General features: G+C 45.5%; 2 protein-coding genes across 3 annotated transcripts; one reads left to right on the top strand and one right to left on the bottom strand.

The window, feature by feature from the left end:
- Positions 1-19: 19 nt before the first annotated feature.
- On the bottom strand, positions 20-8,712 carry ARFRP1 (ARF related protein 1). The gene is made up of 6 exons (XM_078787081.1): positions 8,492-8,712; positions 5,853-5,940; positions 5,677-5,759; positions 1,612-1,693; positions 394-464; positions 20-154 (listed from the first exon to the last, which is right to left on the bottom strand). The coding sequence occupies exons 1-6, from the start codon at positions 8,582-8,584 to the stop codon at positions 50-52; spliced, it is 522 nt and encodes a 173-aa protein (XP_078643207.1). The 5' UTR covers positions 8,585-8,712; the 3' UTR covers positions 20-49.
- Positions 8,713-8,750: 38 nt separating this feature from the next.
- On the top strand, positions 8,751-15,967 carry LOC137436915 (uncharacterized). 2 transcript variants are annotated; one of them, XM_068131143.2, is made up of 4 exons: positions 8,751-8,974; positions 10,391-11,114; positions 11,455-11,641; positions 15,106-15,967. In XM_068131143.2, the coding sequence occupies exons 2-4, from the start codon at positions 10,467-10,469 to the stop codon at positions 15,276-15,278; spliced, it is 1,008 nt and encodes a 335-aa protein (XP_067987244.2). In that variant the 5' UTR covers positions 8,751-8,974; positions 10,391-10,466; the 3' UTR covers positions 15,279-15,967. The 2 variants fall into 2 exon arrangements, with proteins under 2 accessions (XP_067987244.2, XP_067987245.2); XM_068131144.2 differs by having other exon boundaries at positions 8,753-8,974; positions 11,455-11,626.
- Positions 15,968-16,913: the final 946 nt, after the last annotated feature.

Below are 16,913 nucleotides of genomic sequence, written 5' to 3'. Positions count from 1 at the left end.
CAAACCAAATATGCAGACGATTAAGAATCAAGTTCAGTTTTTCATTTAATTACCCAGTCAAAGCCGAGCAGGGTTGAAGCAAGCAATCCCTCTTGCCGATCTTTGAGGCACTTTCTCCAAAAGATGTTTTAATCTCTGGTACTGACAGACAACCCTGAAACAAAACCCATCCCCATATGGGAAATAAGCACAACATTTTTGACAATGCTGAAGTCAATGCTCTCATTTCAAGAGAAGATTACAACACTTTATTAAGGCTTTGCAACCATCGGAGCAGCACAAACAAAAATTATAACAAGAACACCATTTGGCATCATTGTGAATCAAGGAAGTTAGCGAACGCGCCAAAGTTTTCCAAAAATCAAACCATCTAGTGTGCATTGTTCAGCTCACTTCGACATCCTGTTTATTTACGAGAAGAAGAAGAGGGACCCCTTCAAGTGTTTCACTGCTCACCATTTTGTCTGCAAAGGCCAAAAGGTCATGTTATTTGTCAAATACATTACATTTTGGGGAAATAAATTACCACATAGTTGTGAAATCAATCAAATATGTTTATAAAATACTGGCAAAGCCTACCTGGCGCTTCGCTGAAGGACAAATTTGTCATCTTATTTGCCAAAATTGGTCACTTTGGCATCACTTTGCAGACTCAAAACAGCATCTAAGGCTGTGGCCTAACCATCCCCATCCTCACATCTTACTCCCATCCTCACATCCGACTCCCACCCCCTCTCCCCTAATCCCACCCCCCCTACTCCCCCCTCCCCTTCGTCTGATGTCCCTTCCCACCAGAAATGTCACACATGATGACAAGCTTTGACACAAGCCCCTCTGTTTTGGGAGGGGGTTAGGGGGTGAGGAGGACACATAGCCTATGTTTTCCCACTCCCCCCAACCCCCCCCCCCCCCACCCCCACTCACCACTTCATGCGCGCGTACACACACACACACACACACACACACACACACACACACACACACACACACCTGTATTTGAACCCCGAGTTTGGAAATTGTAACTTAAAATATGTCGCCATGCATGATGAATAGTCACAGAGAGAGAAAGAGAGAGAGCGAGAGAGAGAGAGCGAGAGAGAGAGGGAGAGAGAGAGACAGAGACAGAGAAAGACACAGACAGAGACAGAAACAAAGAGAGACAAAGAGAATGGTGTTTATGTAATACGAGAATTGCTGCAGAAAGTATATGGAATTGCTTTGCTGCATAAAGAAAACAACAAGAACCACCTTTAGAGGCCATTTTTCCCCGCAGGGCGGGGGTTGGCCTTTACCGGGCACCGTGGTCCCCTTTTGAAGAAATGTTTTATGGCCGGATGCTCTTGCTGCCGCCAACCCTGTTAGTCGCTCGCCTCTTACGACACACAGGGAATTACCAGTGAACTGGCACTCAATTTGCCGACCTCGGAAGGATGACAGGCTGAGTCAACCCCCCTGGCGTTATTCAGCGATCGACCGGGATTACGAACCCAGGATACTTGGATCCCAAGCCGGCACCCTAACCGCAAAGCCAACACCAGGCTATAAAGAAAACTACAAGATGGGTTTGAAAACTACAAAATGGGAAGATGGGTTTGAAATACAGTTATTTACCAAAGGCTTGCCTGGATTCAGGTAATCTTTCTTCATCCACAGAGTCCACAACATATATCAGGCCATGACATTCTGCATAATACTGACAAAGGAACGCATTACCAATCAAATCGAAACTCCAGTTCAAGTCTCAGAACATACAGTGTCTGGTTCACTGAAGCGTACACGTAAGGTAAGTCTGAACAAGATGACAAACTTAAAACATGTATTTAAACCCATCCATTTTTAATGGGTTCAGATCCAAAGGCCTAATCTTATAGGTTTATATTCTTCTTTCTTTCTGTTATTTAATGACCACAATTATTGTAGGGTTGGCTGGGGGAAGCTTGCCCCAAGTTTTTGCAGGTCACACATGGTCCACCTGGTGAAATTACCTCAATCCAGGATCACTGCTCACCTCCACACATGTTCCTTTTTTTTCCCCAAATATAGAATCAACTTCCACACTCTTCAATCTCATTCTTTCCTCCAGGCCTTCAAGACAGCTGTTCACCACAATCTCAGATCATCCCCAATCCAAAACCATTATCTTTTCTACCCTCGTTAACCCCCGCTCCCCTCAGAAAACCCTTCCAAATTTCCAGTTTTCCCTCCTGAGAATTTCCTTCTGGATCCATCTCGTGCACCCCCTGCATCCTCTCCTGCCCCACATTCCTCGTGACACCCATTGTTTGTCCAAGTCTGCCTACATATTGGCCTTAAAAACTCTGCTGTTGGTGTTTCTCCACTTTCTCTGCTGACCAGGCCTAAGATGCTCGACTAAGATTAGGGCAGAAATTTGTAATTTGTTCATGGTGCCGGTGATAACTCGCCTACTCTTCACAAAGGACACCGTGGGATCTTTAACATCAATCAACTAATGCCGGGAAATGGAGCGCCCGGTTTAATGTCCAAAGGGCCGACACACATATTGATGGATCACCCTGTCCATGAAACACCGGGGTGAGGGTTTATAGCTGGGTCGGGATTTGAACCCCGTCTTAGTGACGAGTGCATAACCTCTAGAGTCTAGACCATTCTGTCAGACATTCAGTTTGAATACCTGAAATAAAAAGTTCAGTTTACACCAACAATCGATGATTTATCAGTTCAGGTTCTGCCTTGGCTATTCTACCATGACTGGTTGCTTAATTTAACTCAACAATGGATGGATGATCAATATTGTCGTGTCCCCGGGGTTAAGACTCCAAGAGGACGAATGGCCACAAGCTTGAACTCCGAGGATTATACCCAACTTGGCGGTAGTGACACGAGCGGGAAAGTTTGAGGTCTTACCTGATCGGGAACACACGCAGGGGTTATCCAATCCCCACAGCCAGAGACGGGACAGCAAAATCCACAATACAAGGAAAGTAAAATTCGACAAATAATGATTTAATGAAAATAAATGCAAGTAACAATGTCAGGTGAGGTAAACTAAAATTCCTAAATGAGGGACCCTCCATCAGACTCGTATACAAACAAGGGGAAAACAAAAGTAAAAATAAAATCCCTTTTATAATCGGCCGAACTCAGCTTTGCATCCCCGAATGGCTGGTAAGACTGCTGGTCGTCGCCTCGAACCACCGCGCAGGAAATGCACAAAATGGCGCAGAATCGTGCTCGCAGCCAGCCGCCCCGGCGTGAGACACAAGCAGGCAGGATCCCTCTTTGTTTCGCTCGGGACCCCCCTCCCCCCTCCCCCCCCTTTTCTATGCAGGGCACCACTGTCAACCAACACCTCCTCCTTCCACGTTGCAAACAGTCCCAAAGCCTCGACACGTCTTCTCACCAGCATACCCGAAACAACAGAGTCCACTCGCGACGAAAATCAGAACGAGAGAGAGAGAGAGAGAGAGAGAGAAAGATGGCGAGACACGTCTTTTTGACTTCTCGTGAATGTTCCACGCTCAGTCACACTCTGTCCAATCACCGAGCGCCACTCAATCATGAGGGCCGGGGCGTGGCCTCTTCGTTACGATACGTGAGGGGAGGGGAGGGGACGGGAGGGGCGGGGGTGCGGAGTCTCCTCTCTCTTTGGGAATGTTTGGATGACGTCGAAGGCCGTGAGGCAGGGCTTGCGTGACGATTGGCAAATGTGCTGGGTGTTGGTTAGCTGTTGTGAGCAAATGAGTCCATTTACAGTGCGATTGTTGTAGTTATTGTGGTGGCCCTTTGTGATGCAATAACAATGAAGGGAAAAATCATAGGGCAATTACACACTGGGGTTTATCCTTAAGCCCCACCTAATTGGCATAGCTCCACCCCTCATATGGAGACACATATACGATCTTACCCGGACAGTCGGCCTAACTTAATTTACATCGAGGTGGGTTCTTCTTCTTCTTCGCCACACTCGGACAATTCTAAACCTACACAATTCTATCTCAACTAAGGTATTTCATACCTACCCCAAAAACAAAACATTAAGCAAGAGCAGTGCCTTAAGCAGTGTCGTCTCTCAAGCTTTCGATATATTTTTGGCAACCCAACCTTACCTTCAAGCCATCTGCAAATGGTATTCAGGGGGCCCTCATTGATTGGTGTTCTGATATTCTCAACCAACATAGTAAATCGTTAAACCATAATCTGGTAAAGAGTTAAACCCAAACACCTGGGAAATCGTAGACCCCAACACTTGGGAAATCGTTTAACCCCAACACCTGGGAAATTGTTTAACCCAAATACCTGGGAAATAGTTTAACCCAAATACCTGGGAAATAGTTTAAGCCAAAAACCTGGGAAATCGTAGACCCCAACACTTGGGAAATCGTTTAACCCCAACACCTGGGAAATCGTAGACCCCAACACTTTGGAAATAGTTTGACCCCAACACCTGGGAAATTGTTTAACCCAAATACCTGGGAAATAGTTTAACCCAAATAACCCAAATACCTGGGAAATAGTTTAAGCCAAAAACCTGGGAAATCGTAGAACCTGCTTCATCCGCAGCTCAATGGAATACTGTTCCCCCCTCTGGGCTGGTGCTCCTGCCTCACACCTTGCTCGGCTTCACGCTGTTGAGGCCAAAGCTTTCAGAATCATTGGAATCTCCTGCGATGTAGTCAACTCCGAGGGCCTTTCACTCACTCACCGCAGGCAGGTTGGTGGTCTTTCTGTCTTCTACCGACTCCTCTCCGGCCTTGCTCCCCCAGCTCTCTCTGTGCTCTGTCCCCCCAATATTCCTTCAGGTCGCACAAGATCTGCCTGCAACCCTCTTATGGTTAAACTGCCAAAGTCTAGGCTCTCTGCTCACCTTCACTCTTTCATTCCCCTTTTCTCCCGCCTCTGGAACAAACTCCCCCACTCCCTTCAATCCCACTCCTCCCTCCAGGTCTTTAAAACAGCTGTTCACCACCATCTCTTATCTTCCCCCATCGAAAACCTTGATCTTTTCTACCCCCGGTAATTCACCCCAGAGTCCTTGCAGTGTTCATATGTTTTATTCCTCTCCCACCTCCCCCCAAGTCCTCCCGATGTCCCTGCTCTCAAATGTTGTGCTTGTGTCCTTCCCCCTCTCTCCCCATCTTGTCTGCCGCTCCCCTTGTTTTTTGTGTTTTGTGTGTCGGTTTGTCTTTTTGTGTGATTAATGTTAGCTCTTTCACGAGCCTCGATCTTGTATACAAAAAAACAAAACAAAAAAAAAACCCCAACACCTGGGAAATCGTTTAACCCCAACACCTGGGAAATCGTTTAATCCCAACACCTGGTATATAGTTCAACTCCGAACATCTGGTTCATAGTTAAGTGAAAGCTAAGGTAAATTCTTCTAATATATCCCAGTGTCATTGTTCCTCGTTTGTTTGATTTCTGATTCTTGTAACCCCCAAATGTGTCACACATGTCATGCATTAAGGGTACAAGTATGGATGACCATGGGCTGGTATAGTGACGTACACATCCCTGGTTTGCAAGGCTTGGGTTAAAGGATTGCTAAAAACGATGGGGTGCCAAAGTACATGGGTTGTCGGTGTTGTTACACAAATATGATGGGCCCAATGTCGTTTTATTCAAATCTCATTCTAATCTCCATTCAATCATGATTTCATCAAAGTACTGCAATCAATTAATGAATATTTGACAAACCTTGTCCCAAAGAGACTGGAGTTCTTCTTGCCCTCCCAGATCCCAAAACATGAGGCGCACACCTGACACATCAATTGTGCCAACTGTCACACAAACGACAAATGCAAAATGATTAGCAACGCAACCCATCACCTTCTTAACAATCATCAGATGAAGGTAATTACACCGAAACTTACTGTTTAAGCCAACAGTGGTTGTAACTTTGGAAAGGTTCGTCGATTTGAAAGTCTTGCAAAACTTCATCTTGGTTTGCTCCAAGAAAGTCTATCAAAGATGACAAATAAACCATTACTCATCCTTTTGATGAGGTTAAGTGTCGGTGATTGGAAAGCAAAAACAGTGTTAACCTCCATGAAAAGATGAGCAAATACAGTATCTCCAACATTTAATGAAAAGCAATTATAAGAAAGCACATCTTCTCTCCTGCTCTCCCTCATTCGTCATTCTCACCCCCACAACTCCATTACCTTCCCCATTATCCCAGAACCCAAATGTAGCCACAACTATCCGAAAACCGCCAATGGCCACCTCTCTCCCCCACTATCCCAAAAAGAAATTGTCATTATCACAAATTATTTTCGAATGTTTGTTAGGTGTCGTATTGGTACTCCGTGATGTTAATACAGTACTTGTACACCTACGATTCGATACTGAACAAATTGTTTATTACTCCGCGCATGCAAAGCAAAGAGCTGGGTTAACCAATTGGCCTGTATCCATCCGTCCTATCAGTTTATGATTTTCAGATACTGGAAGTGTTGCCGATATACTTCGTAGTAGTCGTCCTCACTCTTCAGTGTAAATTCTTTTCTTTTTTTGACTCTTCAGTGTAAATGAAGTTAGCCTGGTGTTGGCTTAGTGGTTAGGGTGCCGGCTTGGGATCCTAGGATCCTGGGTTCGAAATCCCGGTCGATCGCTGAAGTAACGCCAGGGGGGTTGACTCAGCCTGTCATCCTTCCGAGGTCGGCAAATTGAGTACCAGCTTGCTGGGATGAATGATCACGGTGTGTACCCCGGTTTAGAATAGGCACACTGTATCCCTGCGCATCGTAAGAGCATGACCAAGGGTTGGCGTCAGGAAGGGCATCCGGCCATAAAAACATTGCCTCAAACAGGGAACCATGATTGTCATGGGGCCCACAAGGCTAACCCCCGCTCTAGCGGGGGAAATGGCCTTAAAACGATCATTCATTCATTCATTCAGTGTAAATTTTGTATTTTTCCCCTGTGGGTCGACATTTGTGACACCTGTATATCAGACTGCTTCAGTCGCGCTAAACTTTCGGATTTTTAAAACGATCTTTAAAATCATTGAATGAAAACAAATGAATGAATGATCGTTTTAAGGCCATTTTCCCCGCTTGAGCGGGGGTTAGCCTTGCGGGCCCCATGACAATCATGGTTCCCTGTTTGAGGCAATGTTTCCATGGCCGGATGCCCTTCCTGACGCCAACCCCCAGTTGCCTCCCACGACGCGCAGGGATACGGCGTACCCATTCTAAACCGGGGTACACGGATCTTTAAAATCATTACTTTATAAAAATTGACGCATTATACTGTTGATGATGGTGTGAGTTGTCGCTTTCGCCAAATCTCTTCCCTTCGTTGGCGTGCTCACTAAGCATTGTGCGTTGTGCGATGGCTGTATAGGTAAACATGGGTGGTGAGCAGGTGAGCTGGTGCCAATGAAGGGAAAAACCTGCACAGAGAAGTGATAGAGGTGTGGGTGTTATCCCTCTCCCACTTTCTATTCCTATGAGCATCGTTGGCTGCAGGTGCAGTAAATGCAACGTGAAGTCTGATAGGTGCAGCAGACTGGCCAGGTCGTCGGAATGATGACGGCTGCTCTTGAGGTCCAAATTGGACACAGCTGTCTGCAGATGCTGAGCAGTGATGCCTAAATTGGTGCCACCACTGACTTGGGCACAGTTATCCACGATGTAGCTCTGCCCATGCTGACCTACAAGTGCGGTTTGATATCTGAGTGTCCTTCTCATAGCCTTAGCCTAAAGAGGCTTCCCCCACAAGGCAGTGGGGATCAGTTACCCTGGACAAGGGGCCCATACCCGGTACTGCCAGCCAGAGCCAGCTGAGCCCGGGACAAGCATAGGGCAGGGAACGTCACTCCCTGAGGTAGCTGAAAAGCAGCTACCATATAATACTGTAATTGAACTATAATACTTTATCTACTTGTTCTGGCCCCAATCCTATTCCTGATCTTCATCAATGATTTAATTGACTGTCTGGAAAATCCTCTTTATCTATTTGCTGATGACTCCACTCTCTGCTGTGACATCCCCCATCCTTCAGACAGACAAAACAGCAGCTGACTCATCCACTTCCGGTTTGATCGACATTTACTTCGATTACCAACTTATTCAATTTGCAAATTGGTCTTTCTCCACATATTTATGTTTTATTCTACCCCAAATCAATAAAGGGAAGGATATGGTGTTCTGGTTTTTAAATTTATTTATTTGCCCTCAAATAAATTTTACTCCCCTTACCCTTACACCGCTCCGGCGTCTCCGAGTCCGAATGCAACTATACCGACTCCGAGGGTCTCTTCTTCCTCTCTCCGGAAGTCCCCGCATGTGTTAGCGGATGTTGATGACCTCTCTAAATACGGTAATTCAAAACAACAGAAAACAAGACAGGAGACGCGACCATTGACAGATCTACTTAAATCATGTGAAACTTCGATCCCTGACGTAACTAGCAGTAACTAGTCCCAACCCTAACTTAGCGATCAATCGGCGACTAGTCCTGTATACAGTAGTCAGTACAGACAACACAAGTCACAAGGACCTCTCACCGTTTTACCCGCGTTGTCCAGGCCCAGAATGAGCACACAGTACTCATCCTTCTGAAACACGTATTTCCAGAATCCGGACAGCAGTGTGTACATGACGAGTGACCCGTCACACGTCACTCAGACGAGCCAAACGTCACGAAGCTAGCCACTCGTCGTCACACGCCAGGAAACGGCTCGGTGGAACTAGTGGGCGGGACCGAATCGTGATTGCGTCATAACGAAACGTGCCTCGGCTACTGGCTCCGCCCACCGCGCCCCACCCACCGCGATGTAGTGCGCGATTCACCCGACACAAGCAGGTGAACAGGTTTGTTGCTCCTTGGCCGTGTATTGCGTTATTGCGTTATTGCGTTTTGCATTAACAAGGCAGCTTCAGTGAAGCCTTCACCGGAACCTCATAACGCTTAAGGGAGTCGGGACACGAGTAAAACTTTCGAACTTCCGGAACACCTGCATGAACTGTTCAAAGAGTCATCAGGACAGGTAAGCAGACTTCCGCAATTTTTGCTTTGGCCTGAGTAAATGTCCTCCGCTTGAGATCTCCTGGCAAAGTTCTCTCAATTGGTATTCAACCCTTTTAGAAAATAGGATTTAAAGTGTAAACAGATAATGTTGTTAATGAAGTGTGTTAATTGATGATGAAGTGTAAAAATAGGACCACGGGTCCTGAAGCTCACCTTGATCAGGAGCAACAGGCACCCAAACCCCCCACAGACCCTGATATATTTTAATGCCGTGAACAAACCTTGGTACATCTTGGGCGATGAAGGTTGTGATCAAGTTTCATCAAAATCGCGTGTGTAGTTTCGGAGACGAGAGCAAATACCTATTTTGGGGGGTCAAACTCCCCCTTCCCCCGCCCTCCCCCAATAGTCCCTCATAATGAGCACAGATTTAGACGTGGTCAGTACACCTTCGTTAGGCATCATTTATAAAGCTTGTGGTCGAATTTCATCAAACCCGTGTGTGTAGTTTCGGAGACGAGAGCAAATACCTATTTTGGGGGGTCAAACTCCCCCTTCCCCCGCCCTCCCCCAATAGTCCCTCATAATGAGCACAGATTTTGATGTGGTCAGTACACCTTCGTTAGGCATCATTTATAAAGCTTGTGGCCACGTTTCATCAAACCCGTGTGTGTAGTTTCGGAGAAGAGAGTAAATACCTATTTTGGGGGGTCAAACTCCCCCTTCCCCCGCCCCCCAATAGTCCCTCATAATGAGCACATATTTTGATGTGGTCAGTACACCTTCGTTAGGCATCATTTATAAAGCTTGTGGCCACGTTTCATCAAACCCGTGTGTGTAGTTTCGGAGAAGAGAGCAAATACCTATTTTGGGGGGTCAAACTCCCCCTTCCCCCGCCCCCCAATAGTCCCTCATAATGAGCACATATTTTGATGTGGTCAGTACACCTTCGTTAGGCATCATTTATAAAGCTTATGGTCAAGTTTCATCAAACTCGTGTGTGTAGTTTCGGAGAAGAGAGCAAATACCTATTTTGGGGGGGTCAAACACCTCCCCCCCTTCCCCCAACCCCCCAATAGTCCCTCATAATGAGCACAGATTTTGATGTGGTCAGTACACGTTTGTTAGGCATTAGATACAAAGCTTGTGGTCAAGTTTCATTAAAATCGTGTGCTTGGTTCAAGCGATAACGACTGAAATGTTTACGGACTCACTCACTCACTCACTCACTCACTCACTCACTGACTGACTGACTCACGGACGCTGCTTGATCGCACAAGCTCACAGGACTAAAGTCCAGGTGAGCTAATAATTGATGATGCCATCATGTATTACATGTAAAAACTGTTTAAATGACGAATTATTTGATTACATTTTACATTATTCATCCTCCCCTCCCACTCCCCCTTTTTCCCCACTACCCCATCCCCAATAGAATGGTCATTGTTCTTTATCATTTCCTTCATCCGAGGTATTTTACCAAAAACTTGTGAAACGCCATGTAAACAACCATGGATGAAAGCAGAAGTCCTACTGGTGCTTTTCCTCCTGCATATTATCCTCCACCTTGTCCTCTGTCTTCTCCTCCACCTTGTCCTCTATCTTCTCCTCCACCTTGTCCTCTGTCTTCTCTTCCACCCTATCCTCTGTCTTCTCCTCCACCTTGTCCTCTGTCTTCTCCTCCACCTTGTCCTCTGTCTTCTCCTCCACCTTGCCCTCTGTCTTCTCCTCCACCTTGTCCTCTGTCTTCTCCTCCACCTTATCCTCTGTCTTCTCCTCCACCTTATCCTCTGTCTTCTCCTCTACTTTTTCCTCCATCTTCCCCGACACCGAATCCTCCATCGTCTCCACCACCGAATCCTCCATCGTCTCCACCACCGAATCCTCCATCGTCTCCACCACCGAATCCTCCATCGTCTCCACCACCGAATCCTCCATCGTCTCCACCACCGAATCCTCCATCGTCTCCACCACCGAATCCTCCATCGTCTCCACCACCGAATCCTCCATCGTCTCCACCACCGAATCCTCCATCGTCTCCACCACCGAATCCTCCATCGTCTATTCCAGCTCATCCACTGTATCCTCCTCCAACATCTCCAAATGCATCCTCAAGTGATCCGTCCCATGAGTTGGGACTTTCACAACATCCATGTGACGTAAGATCGGTCATTTTTAATGAAATTTCCTGATATGTTAAACACACCACTTTACGAACGACGAGTGTGACTGTATAGTGTAGACTGTGGACTATGATATTATATGATATTATTTTTTTCTGTTCGTGACAAGGACTGCAGTTTATTTTCATAACGCATCATATTCATGTGAATAAATGTTATTTTAGAAAGTGTACTTTGTGCAGATTTTGAGCAAAACCCCATTGTATATATATGTGTGTGTGTGTATATATATATATATATATATATATATATATCAATTACAGGTGTGTTTAAGGTACTTGGGTCTACTTGGTGCATTAAGGTACTTTTGCTGCAGCCCAATGAAGGCCCCATGAAGACAATACCAAGGAAGAGGTGGAGTCGAAGATCAAGACGCTTTAAAAGCACCTCCAATTGGACAGTGCAAGACGTGTGCCTTTGGCTGAGGATGACATTTCCTGTCGATTACCTCGGTTACATCAACATTTTCAGATATCATGACGTCAATGGTATGTTTACTATTGGTACGTTGATTTTGCCTTACCTGTGTTGCATCTTCACATGTTATGCTATGAGCTATGATTGTCAGGTACCGTACACTGTCGGACACACGAATGGAACCTTCATCCACAGTCCATTCTAAACATGTTTGCGAGTCCTGGAAAATGAACGTTTGCCACAGGGTGGAAACCTACTTTACATTACGGGGCAGCGGTAAGACAAAGCAACATACACGCTCTCCCTTTCTCCACCAAAGATTATATCAAAGGGATCATCCATAAACTAGTGTAAGGTGGAGGAAAATTATCTGCAGGTGGACTTTGTCATAGGTGGACATAGTCCATGTTGCAGGAGCGTGAAAAGAGCAGGTTTGCGGTTCCCACATGCAGTGTCCCAGGAGTTTCATTTTGAGACTGCTTAAGAGCCAAGGAATGGTTAACACCCAAACAGAGGTTATAATGGGAGTTTAATTAGCTGAAAATACCTGGACAATCTTAGTGAGTGGCCTGAATGTGTTCATTTGTACATAGGATAAACATCAGACGGAATATAGAGTTCAGGTCACAGGCGATACAAACAAATGTTGGATTGCTCAATGATAATAATAAACAGTTGTGATGTCACTGCAGAACAAAACTATAACGCCATTCGGTAGAGCGCATACCTCCGCCATGCTGAACAGTTCACGTTTTGTATCCACTGATGGGGCGGATCTGGATTTGAACTTGAACCAAAAGCTAATCGGCTTGTTCTTGTCACTTACCCAACTCATCCACCAGGTTTTGTCATAATCTGTCCACAACCATTTGAGATATCGTGCTATATATCATTTTTGGCCCCATCTCTCAATGGTGAAAAATTATTAAAATATTTTTTTAAATCCTCATATCCGGATCCAAATCCTAGTACAAGCGAAACCGTGGGTTGAGACACGGAGGAGCCAGCGGGACGAAGGTGGTGAGAAGACCCCAATTCTCTCTATATATATACTGAGCGGGTTTACTGTCGCGGCAACAAGAGCATCATTCGGGTAAAACTAACCTATCTCGCAACACTATAAACTCAGCTCACATTCCTTGTTCGTAGGAGAACAATCCAACGGTTGCCAATTCTGCTTCACATTGATAGGGAAAGCTAACACGGAAGGATCAAAAAGTGACGTCGCTATGGATGCCTGGCTGCCACAAGCCAGTTATCCCTTTGGTAACGTTTCTGCTGCTTGAAATCCAAAAAGGCAAAAGGATCACAATGCTTCACTTTCACTGTATTCGTACTGAAAATCAAAATCAAGCGAGCTTTCGCCCTTCTGCTCCATGGGAGGTTCCGTCCAACTTGAGGTCACCTTAGTACACCTGTGTTACCATTTGACAGGTGTACTGCCCCAGTCAAACGACCCACATGGAACTGTCGCCTGACTCGCTTATATGTGCTCATGGAGGTACCATGTAGACTGCAGAGGGAGAAACCGACGACAAATTTTTATTTTAACGTCTAAAACCCTCCAGAGCACACCCCATGTATGACCACAAATTTTCACATGATTCAATTCAGGAGTTCAGGAGTACGTTGATGTGAAACACACACACACACACACACACACAACCATTCACACATCTCCATTTCTCTTCAACGCTCAGTCACTACCCCTTTAGGCTGAAATGAACCACAACCCACAACCTCAACCTACACCATTTGACGTGCCTCCATAAACTTCATCCATATCCAAAGTAAGCCTTTCAAGGCAACCTGGGCCACTCTGTCACACATCCTCCTTCTTTCTGTCCCACACACTCCAAGCCGAGCAAGAAATGCAGAAAAGGAATTGCCAATATATCCTCTACACCCCACCTCAAATGGCTGACATGAAACTCGCCAACCCTTTTCCCGACACTCTGCCTCCAGCTCATTGTACTTTCCTCTCTTCCTCTCGTGCACCTCCTCCATGTTCTCTTCCCAAGGTACAAACAATTTCCCTAAGATGACCTATCTTTTTGCACCTGACCAGATGACAATGTCAGGCCGCAACCTTGTCACACAGATCTCCTCTGCGAATACCAATTGTGGCTTTAGGTCTGCCACCACCTGCCAATCACAAGCATCTGACAGCTCTCAAGCTTTCCACCTCTTACCACTTGGCCCTCTTTGACAAACAACACCTCTCCCCTATCGGTCTCCTTCTCCACTCTTTTCTCTCTTGATCTCAGCACCTCTTGTTGTACCATCTGCACTATCACCGCCAGTATACAGTATTATAATATTATAATATATATATATAGTATTATTATATACAGTATTATAAAATAAAGCTCATTCTAACCACTTACTGACTCACTCACTCACTGACTGATATTAACGTTCGGTATCTTCTGGGTGACGTATAAAGTTGAAATTTGGCATACCATCGGACATGGAAGCCGATACACCGTGAAAATTCACATAACCATCAGAAAGCGTTCGTAAATGAAAATGTGCATAAAAACACTGTAAACGCGTCCATAAAAAAAAAAAAAAAAAAAAAAAAAAAAAAAAAAAAACTTGTAATGCTCTCTCCCACAACCTCCAGATGTCTTTATACTGGCCACATTTACATAGAGAATTCCCCCATTCTCAAACCCCCATGACTATGAATTTGTATTAATGCCTAAAACCTTCCTGGACACACCCCATGCCCAACCACCGAATTTCAACTCCATCCGTCGAGCAGTTTAGGAGTGCATATAAGTCAAACAAACGCACACACAAGCTCAATTATATATACTAGGACGTGCCCGTACGTGGGTGCCCGTTCCTTGCCAAAAAAAAAAAAAAAAAAAATTTGTGTAGGGGTGTGTGTGTGTAAACATCCTAGGGCGTGCCCGTACGTGGGTGCAAAAAAACATGCGTGCAAACAACAACAACAAAAAAAAACTTTGAAACCACGTGGCAGTAACGACCACAGAACCCCCCCCCCTCTATTTACATGAATGGTTTGGTCCATTCGCAACGACCACAGAACCCCCCCCTCTATTTACATGAAATGGTTTGGTCCAAAGCGAACGGCTTGCGGAGTTTGGTAAAGAAATCGCCATAGCTCGGTAACTACTTGTCCGATTAATATGAAACCTTGAAAAGGCACATCCTCGGGTCCCCAGCAATATACCTGGCAAGTTTAAAGTATATCGGACCCGTGGTTGTCGAGAAACAGCGGTCACAGACAAACACACACACACACAGACACACAGACACACAGACACACAGACACACAGACACACAGACACACACACAGACACACACACACACACACACACACACACACACACAGAGATTGCTGGAATTATAGATAGATATATATATTTGGAATTATATAATTACATATATATGATTATTTTGGGGGGGGTTTTGCCATTGAGTATTGGATTTATTTTTAACCATGTCTCATAGAACACTTAGGCCCACAAAGGCTTTCATCCCCTCACCATTTCTCTCATAACATGACTACTTACCCAAGGGAGAGTTCTGTTGCGGTTGACAGAGCGGGAACTCGAGCGAATGGGCCTGCGGCAGGTGGACAAGAAGCACGAGATTCTCCTGGGAACTTTGCAATTGCAGCTTCAGGAAGAGGTTCGATTGCTTTGCCAAAGTGAACTGCCATTCCTCAACAGTTTCTCTTCCACACAATGATTGTAAGCAATCCATTGATTCCAAGGCCTACTTGGCAACTCGTCCAAGGCCTACTTGGCACGTATTCTGGCTGCTGTCTTCTTTCATCACTTCTTTGTTAATAAAGATTTTAAATTTAAACTTCTACCTAATATTAGGAAGGGAAGCTTACCTTCGAACACACTTGTTTTTTGGTTCTACATGAAGGTTATCGTAGACCACGCTTGCTTTTGGTATTATACAAATGTAATTATGGACCATACTTGTTTTTGGTGATACACAAAGGTAATTATGGACCATAACCTGCTTTTGTTCTATACAAAGGGGGAAGGGGCAGGGTAGTGGAGTAGTATAGGTGGTACGACACATCAACACTGATATGTTCCCTTTGTTAAGTTAAAGTAATTTTATTGTTGCACCATCAATGATAAATTACTCGAGGAACAAAGGTAAAGTATGCTACTGAATGAGCATGCAATTATTCCTTTGCAAAGGACATGTATAAGAGTAATTTTTTTTGAATTTTTTTTTTTGTATACAAGATCGAGGCTCGTGAAAGAGCGAACATTAATCACGCAGAAAGACAAACCGACACATAAAACATATAACATCGGGAGCGGTAGACAAGATGGGGAGAGAGGGGGAAGGACACAAACACAACATTTGAGAGCAGGGACCGAGAGACATGGAGACATCGATAGATCTGTGGGAGGGAGAGGGCTTTGGGGGGTGGGGGGAGGCATGGGAATGGGGGGTTGGAGAGGTATGAAACATATGGACACTGCCAGGACTTCCAGGAAAGAAGATGGAATTTCAAACAAGGTGGATCTGGGGTGAATTAGCGGGGGTAGAAAAGATCAAGGTTTTGGATGGGGGAAGATAAGAGATGGTGGTGAACAGCTGTTTTAAAGACCTGGAGGGAGGAGTGGGATTGAAGGGAGTGTGGGAGTTTGGTCCAGAGGCGGGAAAAAAGAGGAATGAAAGAGTGAAGGTGAGCAGAGAGCCTAGATTTCGGCAGTTTAACCACCAGAGGGTTGCTGGCAGATCTTGTGCGACCTGTAGAAATATTTGGGGGACAAAGCACAGAGAGAGCTGGGGGAGCAAGGCCGGAGCAGAGTCAGTAGAAGACAGAAAGACCACCTACCTGCCTGCGGTGAGTGAGTGAAAGGCCCTCGGACATAGCTTCATCGCAGGAGATTCCAATGATTCTGAAAGCTTTGGTTTCAACAGCGTGAAGCCGAGCTAGGTGTGAGGCAGGAGCACCGGCCCATAGGGGAGAACAGTATTCCATTGAGCTGCGGATGAAAGCCTTGTATGTGGTGAGGAGCTCAGGTGTGTCCCGGAAGGACTTCGCACGACGGAGGATGCCCTGTCGGCGACTGGCTTTGGAGGCCAGCTTGTAAATGTGGTTTTCCCAAGAAAGATCATGGCAGATAGTGAGACCCAAAAGCTTGAGCGACAGAACTTCTTGGAGAGGATTGTGGAGAAAGTAGATAGGATGGTTGGCCAGTCGATCTTTTCGGAGAGACATAGTAAGAGTGTGAGATTTGTCAGGATTGAAAGACATGTTCCACTTGTTTGGGAGAGATGGGTTTGGGACACAAGATTTTGAGGCAAACACAGAGTTGATGCATTCGGCTTTGTCACGTGTGGTGT

The sequence above is a fragment of the Myxine glutinosa genome, chromosome 11 (assembly GCF_964187855.1).
Source record: "Myxine glutinosa chromosome 11, kmMyxGlut1.1, whole genome shotgun sequence".
Lineage (NCBI taxonomy): Eukaryota > Metazoa > Chordata > Myxini > Myxiniformes > Myxinidae > Myxine > Myxine glutinosa.
Note: the sequence above shows the minus strand (reverse complement) of the source record. Positions and strands in the feature narration are given on the sequence as shown.